General features: G+C 34.6%; 1 protein-coding gene across 1 annotated transcript in view; it reads left to right on the top strand.

Moving 5' to 3' along the window:
- Positions 1-11,321, top strand: part of TXNDC16 (thioredoxin domain containing 16) — a 111,676-nt gene extending 100,355 nt beyond the window's left edge. Inside the window, exons 19-21 of the mRNA XM_027111245.1 lie at positions 3,503-3,663; positions 6,289-6,479; positions 10,883-11,321. Of these exons, the coding sequence (XP_026967046.1) occupies positions 3,503-3,663; positions 6,289-6,479; positions 10,883-11,151 (621 nt within the window). The 3' untranslated portion in view covers positions 11,152-11,321. The remainder of the gene's footprint in view (positions 1-3,502; positions 3,664-6,288; positions 6,480-10,882) is intronic.
- Positions 11,322-18,041: the final 6,720 nt, after the last annotated feature.

Here is an 18,041-nt window from a genome sequence, read left to right as displayed (position 1 = left end):
TTCACCAAGTTTAAATTTGGGGATATATTTTCCCGAACTTAAAAACAAATTCCATGTGTATATATGTGTTTATCTTTTTATATTAAGGGATATTTCCACCAAGAAATAAATATTTGCATATTAGTTTTTAAATATTGGCATAATATTCTGTTGTACTAATAAACCACAATTTATCTAATTTTCTGTTTGTTAATATTTAAGATGCCTTTGTTTTGTTTTGTTTTATTCTGGGACCATCCTTATAGATAATCTTTGGGTGTTGCTATGACTATGTACTTACGGTAAATTCATAGAATTTGAATTGCTAGTCCAAAGGGTAGGCACATTTTGAAGGCTTCTGACATTTATTCCTGTCTCGCCCAACAGAAGATTTGTATCATTTTACTCTTTAATCTTTGCCTAACTGCTAGATAAAAATAGGTATCTAATTGTTTTCTTTAAGATTATATTCTTTAAGGCTGAGAAACTGTGGGCAAGCTTCACAATTATCAATGTTTATAGTTAAGGCAAATTTACAACGTTTTGGTTTGCAGTGTTCAACTAAATAATGAACAGCTGTAATAATATTTATTTTGCTTTTAGTTACGATCTTTTCATAAATTCTAAAACCTTCAAGTGGTTATTAAATTTCTCAGTGCTGCTTTGTGTTGGAGCTTTAAGTCTAGAGCATCAGTGACTGTGTACAGTAGCCAGCTAGCAGTAATCTGTCTCCTGGCCTACACCTAGTTACCAGAAGGACTTTGGATCCTTCCTCTGGATAGGAAAGAGGAGTGGATGGCCGGATGGTTAACATTTTTTACATAACATCGAACTTTTATTTTAATGAACCTGATGACAAATTAGTCCAGGTAAATAGTGCCCAAATCTGAAATACATGATAATTTGCTATGTAAATATCATAAGTAAGCAATGATATATCCAAGGCTGTCACACTTAGAACTATTTGTTAGGTAATATGTTTAGCACTTTTCTCAGATACATGGAGTTCCTTTTTATGTTCTTATTATGAATAAGTTAAGAATATCAGAACCCACACAATTATAGTCTCTTACATACTCAAATAGCCAAAGGTCACCTTCCAGGGACCACATCTGATGACCTTTTCTGTTTCTCCTTAACCTCTGAATAGCAATCAAAACTCTTGATTGTGCTTTTCCTTCTTAAAATTCTCTCCTCCTTTGGCTTTTGCAATTCAATCCTCTCTAGGTACACTTTCAACCCTCTGGCCACTCTAGAATTACATCTTCAACGCTTTTTTCTTTTTTTGCTATGTTTTTCTTTGGGAGACTTTATCTATACCCATAACTTCTACTGTCATACCAGCTGATGATTCCTAACTCTGTTTCTAATCATAACCTCTAAACTCACACAACTCTTAGTCTTTCTTTCCTGACATAGGAAAGAGCAGCGCCTGTCACTAGCTTGTCTTTCCACAAATTCATATTCCAGTTAGTCATCTGAAACAGGCCTAACCGTGTCACTCATTTGATACAAAATCTCAGTATCCCTGAGAGCTAGAAAGCCTGTGGAGTCATTTTCCCATCTGGTTTGACAGCCACATTTGCCTCTTGCCTGCCTAAGTCTGGTATGCTTCACTCTCACTGTTCCCCAGATACTCTGCATGCCTTAACACCTGTCTGCACCCTCATGATGCTCCCTATATCTGGAATCCCCGCTCTAAGCACACGCCTCTATCTATCAAGGTCTTATTCCTTATGCAAGGCCCAGATCAAATACCACTTCCTAAAATCACCCATGAGCTCCCCTAACTTGTTTTTTAGTTTTAATTTAGAACCAATAGGTTTCCTTAGTGTCACACATTAATTTTTTTCTTGGATCACAGCAGTTTGTATACTTCTTTCCTTCTCTTAACTATGAACTCTTTGAGGGCAGGGTAAGCACCTTAATTCTTTTTGATTCAGTACCCAGCATAAGATCTTGAAGTTCTCAATAAATTTTTGAATTGAGCAGTGACGGCTCCATTGCACCAGATTCGTCAAATCCATTCTGCTGGCTTGATGAGATCTGTCAATTTTAGGAAGGGGACGTAACTCATGTAGAAGAGAAAAGATGATAGTTAATACAAGAATACAACACAGGGGAGTTTGGAGAAGAAGGGATCTAAGATTTAAATCGTGAAAGAGGAAGGTGTGAAAAGAGGATTTTTAGTGTGAAAGAGAAAGAATTTAAAGAAAAGTGAGAATTGGCAGAGGAAAGTGGTTTTGAGAACTAAGTACGGAAAAGTATGTGCCAGAGTTTGGTGTTTGGGGATGAATCAGAGGTGGTTGGCACCATGAAAAGAATTGTTCATTTGGATTTCTAGTGTGATCCAATGAAATGGGAAGCTGGTGAACAGGATGTCTGAGTGCTAGTTTCATTCAACTCTTCCTCCTACTTAGCTGTGTGACTTCAGCAAGTCAGCTTCTCGTCTTTGGTTTCCTTATCTGTCAGCAGGGGATTAGTTTTATGATATAGGAAGATTTAATCCAGCTCATAAGTACATCCAGAAGATGAATTAATAGATGTGGTACTAAAAATGGAAAATGGTAGAAGCCTTTAATATTCTAAGTCACTGCTATTTTCTTTTTAAAATTTTCATTGGAGTATAGTTAATTTACAATGTTGTGTTAGTTTCAGGTATACAGCAAAGTGAATCAGTTATACATATACATATATCCACTTTTTAGATTCTTTTCCCATATAGGCCATTACAGAGTATTGAGTAGAGTTCCCTGTGCTATACAGTAGGTCCTTATTAGTTATCTATTTTATATATAGTGTCACTGCTATTTTTAATCCTGAATATGTTAACTTTGTTTGTTACTCTTTCAATTCTTGTTGATAACAGCCTAGACAAGTTGTCTTCTACAAATATATAAAAAACGTTGTTCTCTTTTAATTAATAAAAAGAATAAAAGGGTAAGATTTCTTATTTCTTACTAAATTTTTTCATTGTTATTTTAAACCCCAAAGAAATAAGAGACTTTTAAAATTTGTTTTAGTATATTATTGAATTACTTTAATTATGCTAAAAACTCATAATTTTGAAACAAAGTAAGATTTTATTAATTTTTAAGTAATCATAGATGTTAAAAGATTATATCTTTAAAGCTCAGCTTATGTTTTTTTTTTCAAAAATTTTATAAAGGTATAACAAGAATTTTATTTGTCATGTGTATGTTGGCTAGTCTGATCCAGATTTTAGCATAAGAAATTATTAGAAGTGCTACATCCTTGTAAAACAGGGAGCTCCTTTAATTTGTTTTCAAATTCTATTAGTAGTTTTATTTTGAAAATAACTCATTCTTAAGACAAAATGGGTTTAAATTAAAAAAACTCTTGAGATTCATAGTTATTAATCAGTATAGCAAAATCTCCACTTAAATGAAAATGTTTGAAATACGTTTTACAAACTAAAATTGCAAGAGTGATTTGAACATTATTTTCTACTTTATACACTATAATTCTCCATTTTTCTTGGTTTGTTTTTTGTTTTAAACAGCCAGAAATCACTGTGGAAAATCTTCCCACTTATTTAAGACTTCAGAAACCATTACTCATTTTATTCAGTGATGGCAGCATAAATCCTCAGCATAAAAAAGCAATATTGACGCTGCTAAAAGAGAAACACTTGGATTCACTTACCCCTTGCTGGTTAAATCTGTAAGTATATATTTTTTTATTTTTTAATACGTAAAAGGTAAAGAAAGTGTAATTATTATTAAATTTTCATTAGGGAATGAAACTCTACTTGTGGAGTTATATATTATGGGACCAATGTGTATTTTATCTTGATATTTTAGTAGCTAAACTCCCTCAGACTGTCTAAGATGACATTGTGTTAGACTGAATTCTGTTTTATAGTAAATTCTTTTTTTTTTTTGCTGTGTGATTTTTTTTCCAGCTTTATTGAGGTATAAATGACAAATAAAATTGTAAGATTTAAAATATACATTGTGATAATTTGATATATGTATACATTGTGAAAAGATTCTTCCATCTAATTATTTAATACATCCATTACCTCACATATTTGTTTTATATATATAAACTTTTGGGGGCGGTGAGAACATTTAAGTTCTATTCTCTTAGCAAATTTCAATGATACAGTACAGTATTATCAACTATAGTCATCATGTTATACATTAAGTCCTCAGACCTTATTCATCTTGCAACTGAAAGGTCTGTATTCTTTTACCAATCTGTCCATATTTCCCCCACCCTGTAGTCCCTGACAACTTGTCTACTCTGTTTTTATGAATTTGACTTTTTTTTAAGATTCCACATATAAGTGATACTACTATGTAGTATTTGTCTTTCTCTTTCTGGCTTATTTCACTTAGTATAATGCCCTCAAATTCCATCCATGTTGTAGCAAATAGCAGGATTTCATTCTTTCTCATGGCTGAATAATATTCCATTCTCTAAGTCTGTTTCTGTTTTATAAATAAGTTCATTTGTATCATTTTTTTTAGATTCTGCATATAAGTGATATCATATGATATGATATTTGTCTTTCTCTGACTTCTTCCCTTACTTTGGTAATCTCCAGGTCCATATACAAGTTGCTGCAAATGGCATTATTTCATTTTTTTAATGGCTGAGTAATATTCCATTGTATATATGTGCCTCATCTTCTTTATCCACTCCTCTGTTGACGGACATTTAGGTTGCTTCAGTGTCTTGGCTATTGTAAACTGTGCTGCAGTGAACATTGGGAGTGCATGTATCTTTTTGAACCATGTTTTTCTCCAGATATAATATGCCCAGGAGTGGGATTGCTGGATCATATAGTAGCTTTATTTTTAGTTTCTTAAGGAACCTCCATACTCTTCTCCATACTGGCTGTACCAATTTACATTCCCACCAACAGTGCACAAGGGTTCCAGTTTTTCCACATCCTCCCTAGTGCTGGTTATTTGTGGTCTTTTGTTGATAGCCATTCTGACAGGTGTAAGGTGGTATCTCATTGTGGTTTTTATTTGCATTTCCCTGATGATTAGTGATGTTAAGCATCTTTTTATGTACCTTTTGGTCATTTGTATGTTTTCTTTGCAAAAATGTTTATTCAGTTATGTCCATTATTTAATTGAATTGTTGTTTTGTGATTGAGTTGTGTGAGTTCTTTAGTTATTTTGGATATTAATCCCCTATCAGATATATGATTTGCAAATATTTTCTCCCCTTCTGAATGTTGCCTTTTCATTTTGTTGGTTTCCTTTGCTGTGCAGAAGTTTTTTAGTTTGATGTAGTCCCACTTGTTTATTTTTGCTTTTGTTGCCTTTGTTTTTGGTGTCATACAAAAAATTTTTAAAGATAATAATTTTTCTGATTTTAAAAGTAATGGATGTTCATTGAGGGAAATTTGGCAAATACAGAAAAATAAACATTGTGTTATTTTGGCATTTTTCTTTAATTCCTTTTTCTGTATTTCTGTATTTTAAAAATGCAGCCTAAAACTTTACAGAAAATTATCAGTGCATTTACCAACAATATTTCCTGGTATATTTTCTAGATATGTGGCTTGTGTTATTACATTTAATGTCTCTGAACACAGTTCACATATTTAGATACACTATCCATTGTTCAAAGTCATCAGATGAAAGACATTTCATTTTTAACTCATTGGAAAAATTACAAAAATGGGGCAGTGTACACTTTTGTTGTGAAGAGTTCACTAACAGTACAGCCTACTACTTGAAACAAAATTTTCCCAGGTAATTATCCTTGTAGCTATCTCAGAGTGAAATAGTCCTTTCCATAATGTGGAATGTGCTGTATTAGGAAAAATAGGTGTCTTAAACTTGTGGTTTCCTTGTATGAATACTTTAAAAAATCTTTTTAATTTGAAATTAATCCTGAGGAAAGAGACAATTTTATTTGGAAAAGGGGTATTTATTATTAGTATCTTGTTATTTTATAGTTTTGTAGCCATTTAATTTTTGAGCTGACATGTGATCAGATACTTGACTAAACTTTGGAAGGAACGTACTGATTGTATTGAGACAAAATTGACAAGCCTTTGGACTATGTTTTTCATTAAAACTCATTGGTTGCCTTTTTTCTGCTAAGAGAAATACAGTAAGTACCCTATGTTAAAAGAAACTTTTTATGACTCTGGTTACTAATAACATAGTTACAGACCTCTTGATTTTTAGGACATATTTTCATAAAATAAACTTCCTGGCATGATACTATATTTAAAGGTTAATATGTTTTACAAACTGTTGTTCTTGTTATTTTGTTATAGAAAGAAATATTAACGTGTTCAGTTGCTCCCTTTTATAGGAAGAATACTCCCGTGGGGAGAGGAATCTTGCAGGCATATTTTGATACCCTACCTCCCCTTCCTCTTCTTGCTGTGGTAAATCTGCATTCAGGCGGCCAAGTATTTGCATTTCCTTCAGACCAGGCTATCACTGAACAGAACCTTTTATCGTGGCTGAAAAAATTAGAAGCAGGACTAGAAAGTCATATCAGTAAGTTTCCTGTTTTAATGTGCACAGTTTTATATTTTGTTTCATGGATTTTTTTAAACTTGAATTATCGCTCATGGATGCTAGAATGAGTTGAATTGTAATGTTTGTAAGTATTCTAAATATTAATACGCTGATAGCATTGTCCATGGGACAGTCTCCTATATGGTAGGTATTATTACCCACAGAAAATAAGTGTCATATGAAATTTAATAATAATAGCTAACATTTATTGAATGCTCAGTAGGTGTCTGTCTGGCTCAAAGCTACATGATTCACATGCATTATCTCATTTATTCTCACAAGAGTCATAGGAACTATCATTACCTGTAGAAGAGTTAAGTAACTAGTTCAAAGTCATAATTAACCAGTAAATGAGGAAGCTTGGATTTCAACATGGCTCTGTTGTACTCCAGAGCCAGAATTTTGAACCACAAGAAAATAGATCTTGACCCAGAATTTATAATGCTGGCTTATGACATGCCATACTCCCTATTTTTCTAAAACCTATGTGGATTTATACCTGTGGTATAGATGTGTATGTTAGTTTATATACAATTGTGACAACAACAGGCCTGTTGATATAATTTAAATTAGTTAACATGTAATCATCTAGATCATTAGTCTGTTGAGGAAATAGTGTGAAATTTGATGTCATGAAAAGTTTCCTAAGGTACTTCTGAGGATTTTGTTATTGAAAACCAAATGAACTATATTATAATAACATTTTGACACTGTTCATGACTGAGTTCTGAAATAAGGGTGTGTGTGTGAATATATATGTATACACACTGTGAATATATATATATATATATATATACACACACACACACACACACACACACACACACACACACACACACAGTTTTATATATTTATATACACACAGTCCTGGTATATAAACTCCAATTCAGTGTTACACTGTCTCTCAGCCAGCATGCATTGTGTGAGTCTGTCATTATGTATATTTATGTATATTTAATCAGATTCTTGAATTTATTTGTTTTAAGTGCCAATCATTGCAGCATACCTGTTCTTCCCAGGAGGTCTATCTACTTCATTTCTGTTGTTAGGCAGTTTTAACTAAATTATTGTGTTTAAATAGTCTATAAAAGGTATTTGTATATTGAAATGTAATTCACATAACATAAAATGCACCCTTTTAAAGTATACAATTTGATGTTTTTTTTGTATATTCACGAGGCTGTGCAACCATCACCACTACTGATTTAAAACATTTTCATCACTGCAAAAAGAAACCCTATACCCATTAGCACGCACTCCCCATTCTTCCCTCCCTTCATTCCCTGACAACCACTCATGTACCTTCCGTCTTTTTGGATTTGCCTAATCTGGACATTTCGTATAAATGGAATCATACAACAAGAGGCCTTTTGGGTCTGGCTTCTTTCCCTTAGCATAGGCTTTCAAGGACCATCCATGTTATAGCATGAATCAGTAGTTCATTCCTTTCTATGGATGAATGATATTCTATTGGATGGATATACCCCATTTTGTTTCTCCATTCAGCAGTTGATGGACATTTGCATTGTCTCCACTTTTTGCTATTATGAATAATGCTGCTATGAACATTCGTGTACATGTTTTTCTATCACGTACACAGATAGCATATGGCAGTTGCCCCACTCTCTTGAATACAGCATCTTTGTAACAGGTTTTAAATTGGGAAATTTACATCCTCCAACTCTGTTCTTCATGTGCAGGATTATTTTGGCTTTTCTGGGTCCTTTTAGATGTATATATTTTTAAGTCTTAATTTTCTGAGATAATTTATTAGTTTTAACATTTTCCTAGGATATGTAAAAAAGTAATTAAATTGACTATTTTGTCTTCCATAATCTGAAAGAAGCCTTTCTATGGTTGTTATCACTCAATGTTTGGCTTCTTCATTCTAGCCACACAACGTAGGGGTCCTTTCGGTTGTAGCTCTTGAGCTCTTCAGATAGTCTATGTTCTCTTCTCTATCTGCATTGCTATTTTATAGAAGCAGTTGAGTGTTGTCATTTTGCAGTTGCTGTGACACAGAGGCCTCGGGGACTCTAAGTCAGATAGGATTATATGTAAGTCGGGCCAGAGTACCTCTCCAACTGAATTGCTTTAAAAAAGGTCGTGTGATGTTCAAAGACACAGAAACCTGAGCTTCTGACCCAGCCTCCTTGATTACTAACTGTGGTTTTAGGCAAGTTTTTTCTTTGTTCCCTCCTTTACAACTATAAAAGGAGATTAATAGTTCCTACTCGGACTACGTCACAGTTATTTTAAAAATCAAAATTAAGTATGCGAAGGCATACATTTTAAAGTGTAAAACCTAAAGTGTTATTATTCTTCATGTAAAGATCCTTTCCTACAAGGAGCATCCTTGGGGGCTTTGATTCCTCAACTCAAACTATTACTAGAGGAAAGAATCAGAATTATTCTTCTGAGTTTCCTGAGAGACTGGTATTTCTTCCATTGCAATTATGTTAATACCTCTGGTTTCCATTACTTCTTTGTATCACTGCTCCTGCAGCCTCTGGGAATAGGGAAGAAGCAAAAGTCCAAGCAGGACTTTTCTGTATTGGGGCTTGTCTTCTGTGCTGCCAGGACCTGCTCTCACCACACCTTGGGAGACAGATCTGAGACAAGGGATGTTGCAGCCACTCTTAGAATAGCCTGAATCTGTAACATGGTGCCACCAGTCCCTGCCTCACCTTGCTTGCTGCACATCTTAATTTCTGTGAAATTGTCACCACTGGCTATTCTTACTTGAGACACTTAATTTTGGTCAAGTTCTCTGACCTTTCTAGGCCTTGGTTTTCTCACCTATAAAACTGGGATAATAATTGTACTTTCCTCATAGGGTTGTAAGGATTAACCACATAATGCCTGATATATAGTAAAGCCTCAATCAATGTTGGCGATTATTATTATTATCATTACTAATTTGATAATAATGTCTTTATTGACCATACGTGATGAGAGTACAGTTTTATTTGTAACTGAAAACATTAAGATCTTTATAGAGTTCCTTCAGGAAATAATTAGCAGAATTAGGATGTCCAGTTTCAGGCATTTTGTCATCATCTCAGACCACTAGGCTGCAGTGTTTACCGTAAAAAATAAATACTGCTAAATCTTTGCTGTGCTTTAAATTGGACTTAAAGATGCTTTATCTGCATATTGCAAAGTATAGTTATTCTTACTTCTTACCTAGTCATTATATTCAAGAAACTATTTTATCTGTTTCTCACTTTTGAGTCTGCTAACCTGACAACACTGTAATTTGAAACATCAATTACAAGGGTAGCCTAAATTTAATACCCTGCTAACGTACCGTGGATTTCATATAATTGAGTCTGAGTGAAGAAATCATATATCAATAAGTAGAGTATAGATATACATATATATTGATGCAGATTTTCGTTTGTGCTTTAATCTACTCTAGGAAATTAAAGTTTCTTAAAATGTCCTAAGCTTTTATTTGATTTATGAGAGATGCTAAAGTTTTTATTTTTGAGCATTACTTTCTTTTCATGGACCAGTGCATAGATTCTTTCACTGGAATTTATTTTTTAAATGTTTACTTTGCACATTTCCTTATATATAGTTTATTTCTCAAATAGTATTTCAAATAGGCAACTAAACTCTGAAATTGTGTGAAATCTGTTTTCTAAATGGAGAAAAGCTAGTTTATCTCATATATATGTTGTCAGCGTAAATTCATTTTCTTTTTTTAATGACCAATGTTTTAAAATAATGTTAAGATTCACTGCCGTGATTCCAATCACTGTTTATAGTAGTTGATTCCATAGCAATTTTAAATGATTTCTTGCCTATAATTATTTTTATAAAATGTACTTTTTTTTCATCAAGTATGTGCAAAGGATGTTAATCAAATCTTCCAAAACAGAAAATGCTTTAAAATGTAAGGAAATGCTTGTCTAAATAATAAATCTCTGTATGTTCCAAATTTTTTTTCTGAAATGTTTCATAGTTATAGTTCTTTGGGATAAAGACAGGGATAGTGAGGGAAGCAAGAGACTTCTTCATTTTAACTTGTCCCTGGCTGTGTGTAATCTCATTACACATATTGCTATTTTTTAAAACCTCAACAAGGGTTAACAGGCAGTGAGATTATGGACCTTTTGTGTTTTTTCTATTAATACTTATCTTTATTTAAAATAGAATAGCTTGTAAATGTAATATATGAAAAATGTCTAATAGTGACAAATGTATCAAGCTTCTTAGACAATGATAATAAAATATAGCTTTGCTCAGATAAGGAAAACTGATAAGACCTTTAATCCTACAAATATATTTTGCAAAATAAAACATTTTCTAGTATATTCATGTGATGAGATTTTATATCTGTTCATCTTTAAACCTTGATTCTGTCTTTCTTCCAGAAATTTTACCTGCTCAGAAATGGAAACCTCCTCTGCCTGCTTATGATTTTCTAAGTATGATGGATGCTGCAACATCACAGCATCCTACTAGGAAAGTTCCTGAGTGTATAAAAGAAACTGATGTGCAGGAAAATGACAAAGAACAGCCTGAAGATAAATCAGCAATCAGAAATGAACCTACTGGAACACTGAGAAAAAAGCATTGGAATAGAAGTAATTGGTTTGAAGAAGCCAAAAAACAATTGAGGCATGATAATAAAGAATTATGATGCTCAAAAGTCAGCTAATTTCATAGGGCTGTGGAAAGCTTTCTGAAGTCTTTTTGGTTTATTTGATAGACTTAAGAATTTATTTCATTAAAAAGTAATACTATCTCACCACTATTATTCAACATAGTTTTGGAACTTTTAGCCACAGCAATCAGAGAAGAAAAAGAAATAAAAGGAATCCAAATCAGAAAAGAAGAAGTAAAGCTGTCACTGTTTGCAGATGACATGATACTGTACATAGAGAATCCTAAAGATGCTACCAGAAAACTACTAGAGCTAATCAACGAATTTCGTAAAGTAGCAGGATACAAAATTAATGCACAGAAATCTCTTGCATTCCTATACACTAATGATGAAAAATCTGAAAGTGAAATTAAGAAAACACTCCCATTTACCACTGCAACAAAAAGAATAAAATATCTAGGAATAAACCTATCTACAGAGACAGAAGACCTGTATACAGAAAATTATAAGACACTGATGAAAGAAATTAAAGATGATACAAATAGATGGAGAGATATACCATGTTCTTGGATTGGAAGAATCAACATTGTGAAAGTGACTCTACTACCCAAAGCAATCTACAGATTCAATGCAATCCCTATCAAACTACCAATGGCATTTTTCACGGAACTAGAAAAAAAATTTTCACAATTTGTATGGAAACACAAAAGACCCTGAATAACCGAAGCAATCTTAAAAAGAAAAATGGAGCTGGAGGAATCAGGTTCCCTGACTGCAGACTATTCTACAAAGCTACGGTAATCAAGACAGTATCGTACTGGCACAAAAACAGAAATGTAGACTAATGGAACTGATAGAAAGCCCAGAGATAAACCCACACACATATGTTTACCTTATTTTTGATAAAGAAGGCAAGAATATACAATGGAGAAAAGACAGCCTCTTCGATAAGTGGTGCTGGGAAAACTGGACAGCTATATGTAAAAGAATGAAATTAGAACACTCCCTAACACCATACACAAAAAATAAACTCAAAGTAGATTAAAGACCTAAATGTAAGGCCAGACACTATAAAACTCTTAGAGGAAAACATAGGCAGAACACTCTATGACATAAATCACAGCACAATCCCTTTTGACCCACCTCCTAGAGAAATGGAAATAAAAACAAAAATAAACAAATGGGACCTAATGAAACGTCAAAGCTTTTGCACGCAAAGGAAACCATAAACAAGATGAAAAGACAGCCCTCAGAATGGGAGAAAATAGTTGCAAATGAAGCAACTGACAAAGGATTGATCTCCAAAATTTACAAGCAGCTCAATATCAAAAAAACGACCCAATCCAAAAATGGGCATAAGACCTAAATAGACATTTCTCCAAAGAAGGTATACAGATTGCCAAGAAACACATGAAAGAATGCTCAACATCTTTAATCATTAGAGAAATGCAAATCAAAACTACAATGAGATATCATCTCACACCGGTCAGAATGGCCCTCATCAAAAAATCTAGAAACAGTAAATGCTGGAGAGGATATGGAGAAAAGGGAACACTCTTGCACTGTTGGTGGGAATGTAAATTGATGCAGCCACTATGGAGAACAGTATGGAGGTTCCTTAAAAAACTAAAAATAGAACTACCATGCAACCCAGGAATCCCACTACTGGGCATATCCCCTGAGAAAACCATAATTCAAAAAGAGTCATGTACCAAAATGTTCATTGCAGCTCTATTTACAATAGTCAGGACATGGAAGCAGCCTAAGTGTCCATCGACAGATGAATGGATAGAGAAGATGTGACACATATATACAATGGAATATTACCCAGCCATAAAAAGAAACGAAATTGAGTTATTTGTAGTGAGGTAGATGGACCTAGAGTCTGTTATACAGAGTGAAGTAAGTCAGAAAGAGAAAAACAAGTATCGTATGTTAACACATATATATGGAATCTAAAAAAAAAAAAAAAAGGTCATGAAGAACCTAGGGGAAGATGGGAATAAAGACACAGACCTACTAAAGAATGGACTTGAGGATACGGGGAGAGGGAAGGGTAAGCTGGGACAAAGTGAGAGAGTGGCATGGACATATATACACTACCAAACGTAAAATAGCTAGCTAGTGGGAAGCAGCTGCATAGCACAGGGAAATCAGCTCGGTGCTTTGTGACCACCTAGAGGGGTGGGATAGGGAGGGTGGGAGGGAGGGAGATGCAAGAGGGAAGAGATATGGGAACATATGCATATATGGGGATATATGTATATGCATAGCTGATTCACTTTGTTATTAAGCAGAAACTAACACCATTGTAAAGCAATTATACTCCAATAAAGTTTAAAAAAAAGATACAAATTACTAATATCAAAAATGAAAGAGGAAACATCACTACAGATTCTATGGATTATAATAGTATATTAAAGGAACACTATGAACAGCTCTCTGTCCACAAATTTGATTACCTAGATGAAATGGACCAATTCCTTTAAAGACAATCTGCCAAAACTCACACAAGAAGAAGTAGACCATCTGAATAGGCCTACAGCTATTAAAGAAGTTGAATCAATCATTAATAACCTTTTAAAACAGAAAGCACCATGTCCAGATGTGTTCACTGGGGAATTTTATCCAACATTTAAAGAACAAATTATACCAATTCTTTGCAATTTATTCCAAAAGACAGAAGCCAATAAAATACTTCTAAACTCATTCTATGAGGCCAGCATTACTCTAATATCAAAACCAGTCAAAGTACAAGAAAACTATAGATCAACAATGGGCCATGAACATAGATGCAAAAATAGTCTACAAATTGAATCCAACAATATACAAAAAAAATTATGTACCATGACCAAGTGGGATTTATCCTTTGTAGGCAAGGATGCATCAACATTTGAAAATCAATTAACGTAACACATCACATCAACCGTCTAAAAGAGAAAAATCATGAACGTGTGAATAGATGCAGGAAAAATATTTCACAAAATTCAGCACCAATTCATGATTAAAAACTCAGTGTCAGAGACTGGACATGTGGAAGGCAAGGATTATATGGGAACTCTCTGTACTTTCTGCTCAGTTTTGCTGGAAATCTAAACTTGCTCTAAAAAATAAAGTTTGTTAATAATTAAATAATTTTTAAAAAACAAGTAATACTAAATCATTTCAAGTTTCTAGACCAGTGAGGGCCAATAAAAATATAATGCACCATTGCATGTAATTTAGAATTTTCTGTAGCCCCATTAAAAAAGTAGAACTGAGCAGGTAAAATTAATTTTAATATATTTCACCCAGTAAGTATATCCAAAATTGTTCAGTTAACATAAAAATGATAATTATTTTGCATTCTTTCTTTCATATCAAGTCTTCAAAATCCAGTGCATATTTTACAATTACTACACATCTCACTTCAGAGTAGCTACATTTCAAGTGCTTGTTAGCCACATGTGGCTGGTGACTATGGTATTAGACAGCTCAGCTCTAAACAATAACTGGCATAATTTACTTAGTTCTAGCCACAATACATTTTAAACTAAAAGATGAATGTAACTCTAGTTTAATCACAGTTGATTCCACAATGGAATCATAGAGCTGGCAGTTATATTTGTCTTATTGTAGTCATGATGCTAAAAACCAGTGTTTCTTAATCAGGGAAAAATTTTGCCCCCTCCCCCCCCCCCCCCCCAGAGGACATTTGGCAATGTCGAGACATTTTTAAATTTATTTTATTTATTTTAACATCTTTATTGGAGTATAACTGCTGTACAATGGTGTATTCATTTCTGCTGTATAACAAAGTGAATCAGCTATACATATACATATATCCCATATCTCCTCCCTATCTCTCTCCCACCCTCCCTATCCCACCCCTCTAGGTGACACAAAGCACTGAGCTGATCTCCCTGTGCTATGCAACTGCTTCCCACTAGCTATCTATTTTCCATTTGGTAGTGTGTATATGTCCATGCCACTCTCTCACTTCGTCCCAGCTTACCCTTCCCCCTCCCCAGGTCCTCAAGTCCATTCTCAAGAGACATTTTTGATTCGCATTATAGGGGTGTTACTGGCATATAATGGGGTTATTAGAGGCCAGGGATGCTAGTAAACACCCTACAATGCATTGGACAGCTCCCCTGCCCCCCCAACAAAGAATTATCCTGCCCAAATATCAATAGTGCCAAGGTTGAATAACCCTGTGTTAAACTAGTCCATGGCAAAATGGTAAATTTACTTTTATAATATTTTCAAAAAGTAATGAAATAACCTTAGAAAGGATGCAGAGTAGATATAAAATATACTGTTATATGTTATATAATGATTCCCTTATATATAATAATATAATTCATATATATATATATATATATATATAGTTGCCCCTTGAAAATAGGTTTGAACTGTGTGGTTCTACTTATATGTAGATTTCTTTCACTATGTTCTACAGTACTGCAGGATCTGTGGTTGGTTGAATCTAGATGTGGAACTGTGGTTATGGAGGGCTAATTGTAAAGTTGTTTGACTGTTCAGGGGTTGGCTCCCCTAAACCCCGCATTGTTCAAGGGTCGACTGTATATTTCATTGTAACATAGATTATTGCTCCTCCCAGCACCCCTTCCTAGATGTTTTTCTTAGAGCATGTAATGTGTATTATTTCAGTTCTCAGTTGTTTTTATTTCTTACTTGGGAGATATGAGAGTGAACTCTATAGTTCTTAGTAATAAAACATCGTCAGCCTAACCATTAACTACAAGCATGTAAAAACATGAAATCAATTAGGCATCGTACCATAGCCAGCAATTTTGACAGTTATTAATATGTGTTCTTTTAATAATTTTAAATAAAGTATCTGGATTTCAGGCTACCTTTAAAAGCTTCTTTTGGCCTCTATCATGCCCTCTATTGGACCACTTTCCCTGTATCAGTTGAAGTTCTTTGGTTGCAAGCAACAGAAATTCAACTTTGGTTAACTTAAGCAAAATGAGAATATTGGGTAATTCACAGAGTGAAGCTATGCTTTGAAAAGCTAGGAACCAAAGCCGTTTTGGGATCTATGTAGCAGGAACTAACAGTTCAGTAATGGATCAGTTCCAGCTGTTTTTCTGTCTTTCATGACTCAGGGAGTCCTGGGAATGTTGGCTAGGTGAACACTAGGCACTTTAAATGTCAGCCCTAACCAGACTTTCACAATACAGAAGAGGTGAACCTCACAAGAGAAATCTAGATTCTGTTTATTAGAAAAAGGGAGAGTGAATGTAGAGAGGGAAAAAAACAACAAAGAAATAGAAAATCTATGAATTCTCAAGACTCCACTTTCTGTTCTTCTACCTAGCCTTTGTTTCCTTTTCAGGTGTTTCTACCACATCTTCCTGTCCATTTTTAAGACCTTCAAAAGCCCTCTCTCTACCCCTAAGTGGTTCTAATTTTCCTATATATCTCCCTGATTCTCTATAAGAGTTGGTGGCCTGTGCACATGTACATTCTGTATAACATCGCATTCATCATGAGTCAGATTCTTTTACCCCCTCCTGACTCACCTATACTGGAACGTAAACATCCTTGGTCCATTGTTTCCAGCCCTTGTGATGAAATATTCCATGAGCCATTTTTCAGAATTCCTAGAGTTCATTACCCAAGCTTATGCTTCTTTTAAAAACTAAGCATGTATAAGCAGAACATTAAATTCAAAGATCAATAAGTATCTATCTTTGGTAATAGAAAGTAATTAAATAGGTATACCTTGGGAGTTGTGCTTCCATTTAAGATATAGAAAGCTGCAAGAGAATGTTCCTCCCATCCTAAGAAGAAAAAAAAAATCATAACTTTTCTATTACACGTAAGAGAAGGCAGCCAAAGGAACTGAATTTCAGAGTGACAAGCCCCTGAGACAGAATACATGGACTGTTTCACCTTTGGCAGAGAATAGGAGGCTGCCAGTAAAGAAGAAACATGGAAAGTTCTAAGATTTCACTCTATCTGCAAGTTATAAGTTAGCTTGCCACAGTTCCTTATATCAGAGACAAGGGACATTATTTCTTGCCCAAACAGTATCAATCTGAGTTTCAGTACCTGTGCTGGTTCCCTGATCCCCAATCCTATAGGGCAATGAGTAGAGGCCAGGTAACACCTATACATGCAGTGGGTTGCATTTCAGGAAGGTACCCTGAGCTCAAGGGACCTAAATATTTTATAATGGGTATTAAGCATGCCTCCCCTTGGCTCTGGAGGGAGACATCTTCATTATAGTAGACAGTAATCAAAAGTGTTTCTCTTCCAGAGGGAAATGATATCTCTGTTTTCCCAGGCTGAGAAGGTAGTCCAGACAGGACAAAGGCAGTCAGTGCCTCTTCACAGATCATGCACAAACATGAAATACCCATGAAGAAGTGTCTCCCAACAGAAATCAGCTAAAATTTTAAAGAATTCTTTAAGGGCCAAGTATGGACGAAAGTATTAGCTTAGAGGAAGTAGGAACCTTGACATGACAGTAGTTTACATTCACCTGGGAGCTCCTTTCCACCAGCCTCCACTGGGTGCTAATGAGAACGACTGGGACAGGAGCCCGGTGAGAAGACATCCCTCAGTGACACAGGCATGCAGATAGTGGTTGATCTAATAATCTTGGGTAACAGACATGAAACACTGCCTACTTCCTCAGACCTTTCTCTTGTATGAGTAAAAAAAAACATTAACCACTGCTGGAGAGAGAGCATACCTTCCTGCCTTCAGGTCCCAGGCAAAGATACACTGCCTCTGAGGGAGAGGTAAATGCAAAAAACCTTTGGCCCAATCCACCAAAGGGTAGACAGTGAAAGCAAGAAGAGCTACAATCTGCAGCTTGCAGAACAAAAACCACAATCACAGAAAGATAGCCAAAATGAAAAGGCAGAGGACTATGTCCAAGATGAAGGAACAAGATAAAACCCCATAAA

Source organism: Aethalodelphis obliquidens, unplaced genomic scaffold, assembly GCF_003676395.1.
Source record: "Aethalodelphis obliquidens isolate GAN/ISIS:26980383/991018 unplaced genomic scaffold, ASM367639v1 scaffold10, whole genome shotgun sequence".
Taxonomy (NCBI): Eukaryota; Metazoa; Chordata; class Mammalia; order Artiodactyla; family Delphinidae; genus Aethalodelphis; species Aethalodelphis obliquidens.
Note: the sequence above shows the minus strand (reverse complement) of the source record. Positions and strands in the feature narration are given on the sequence as shown.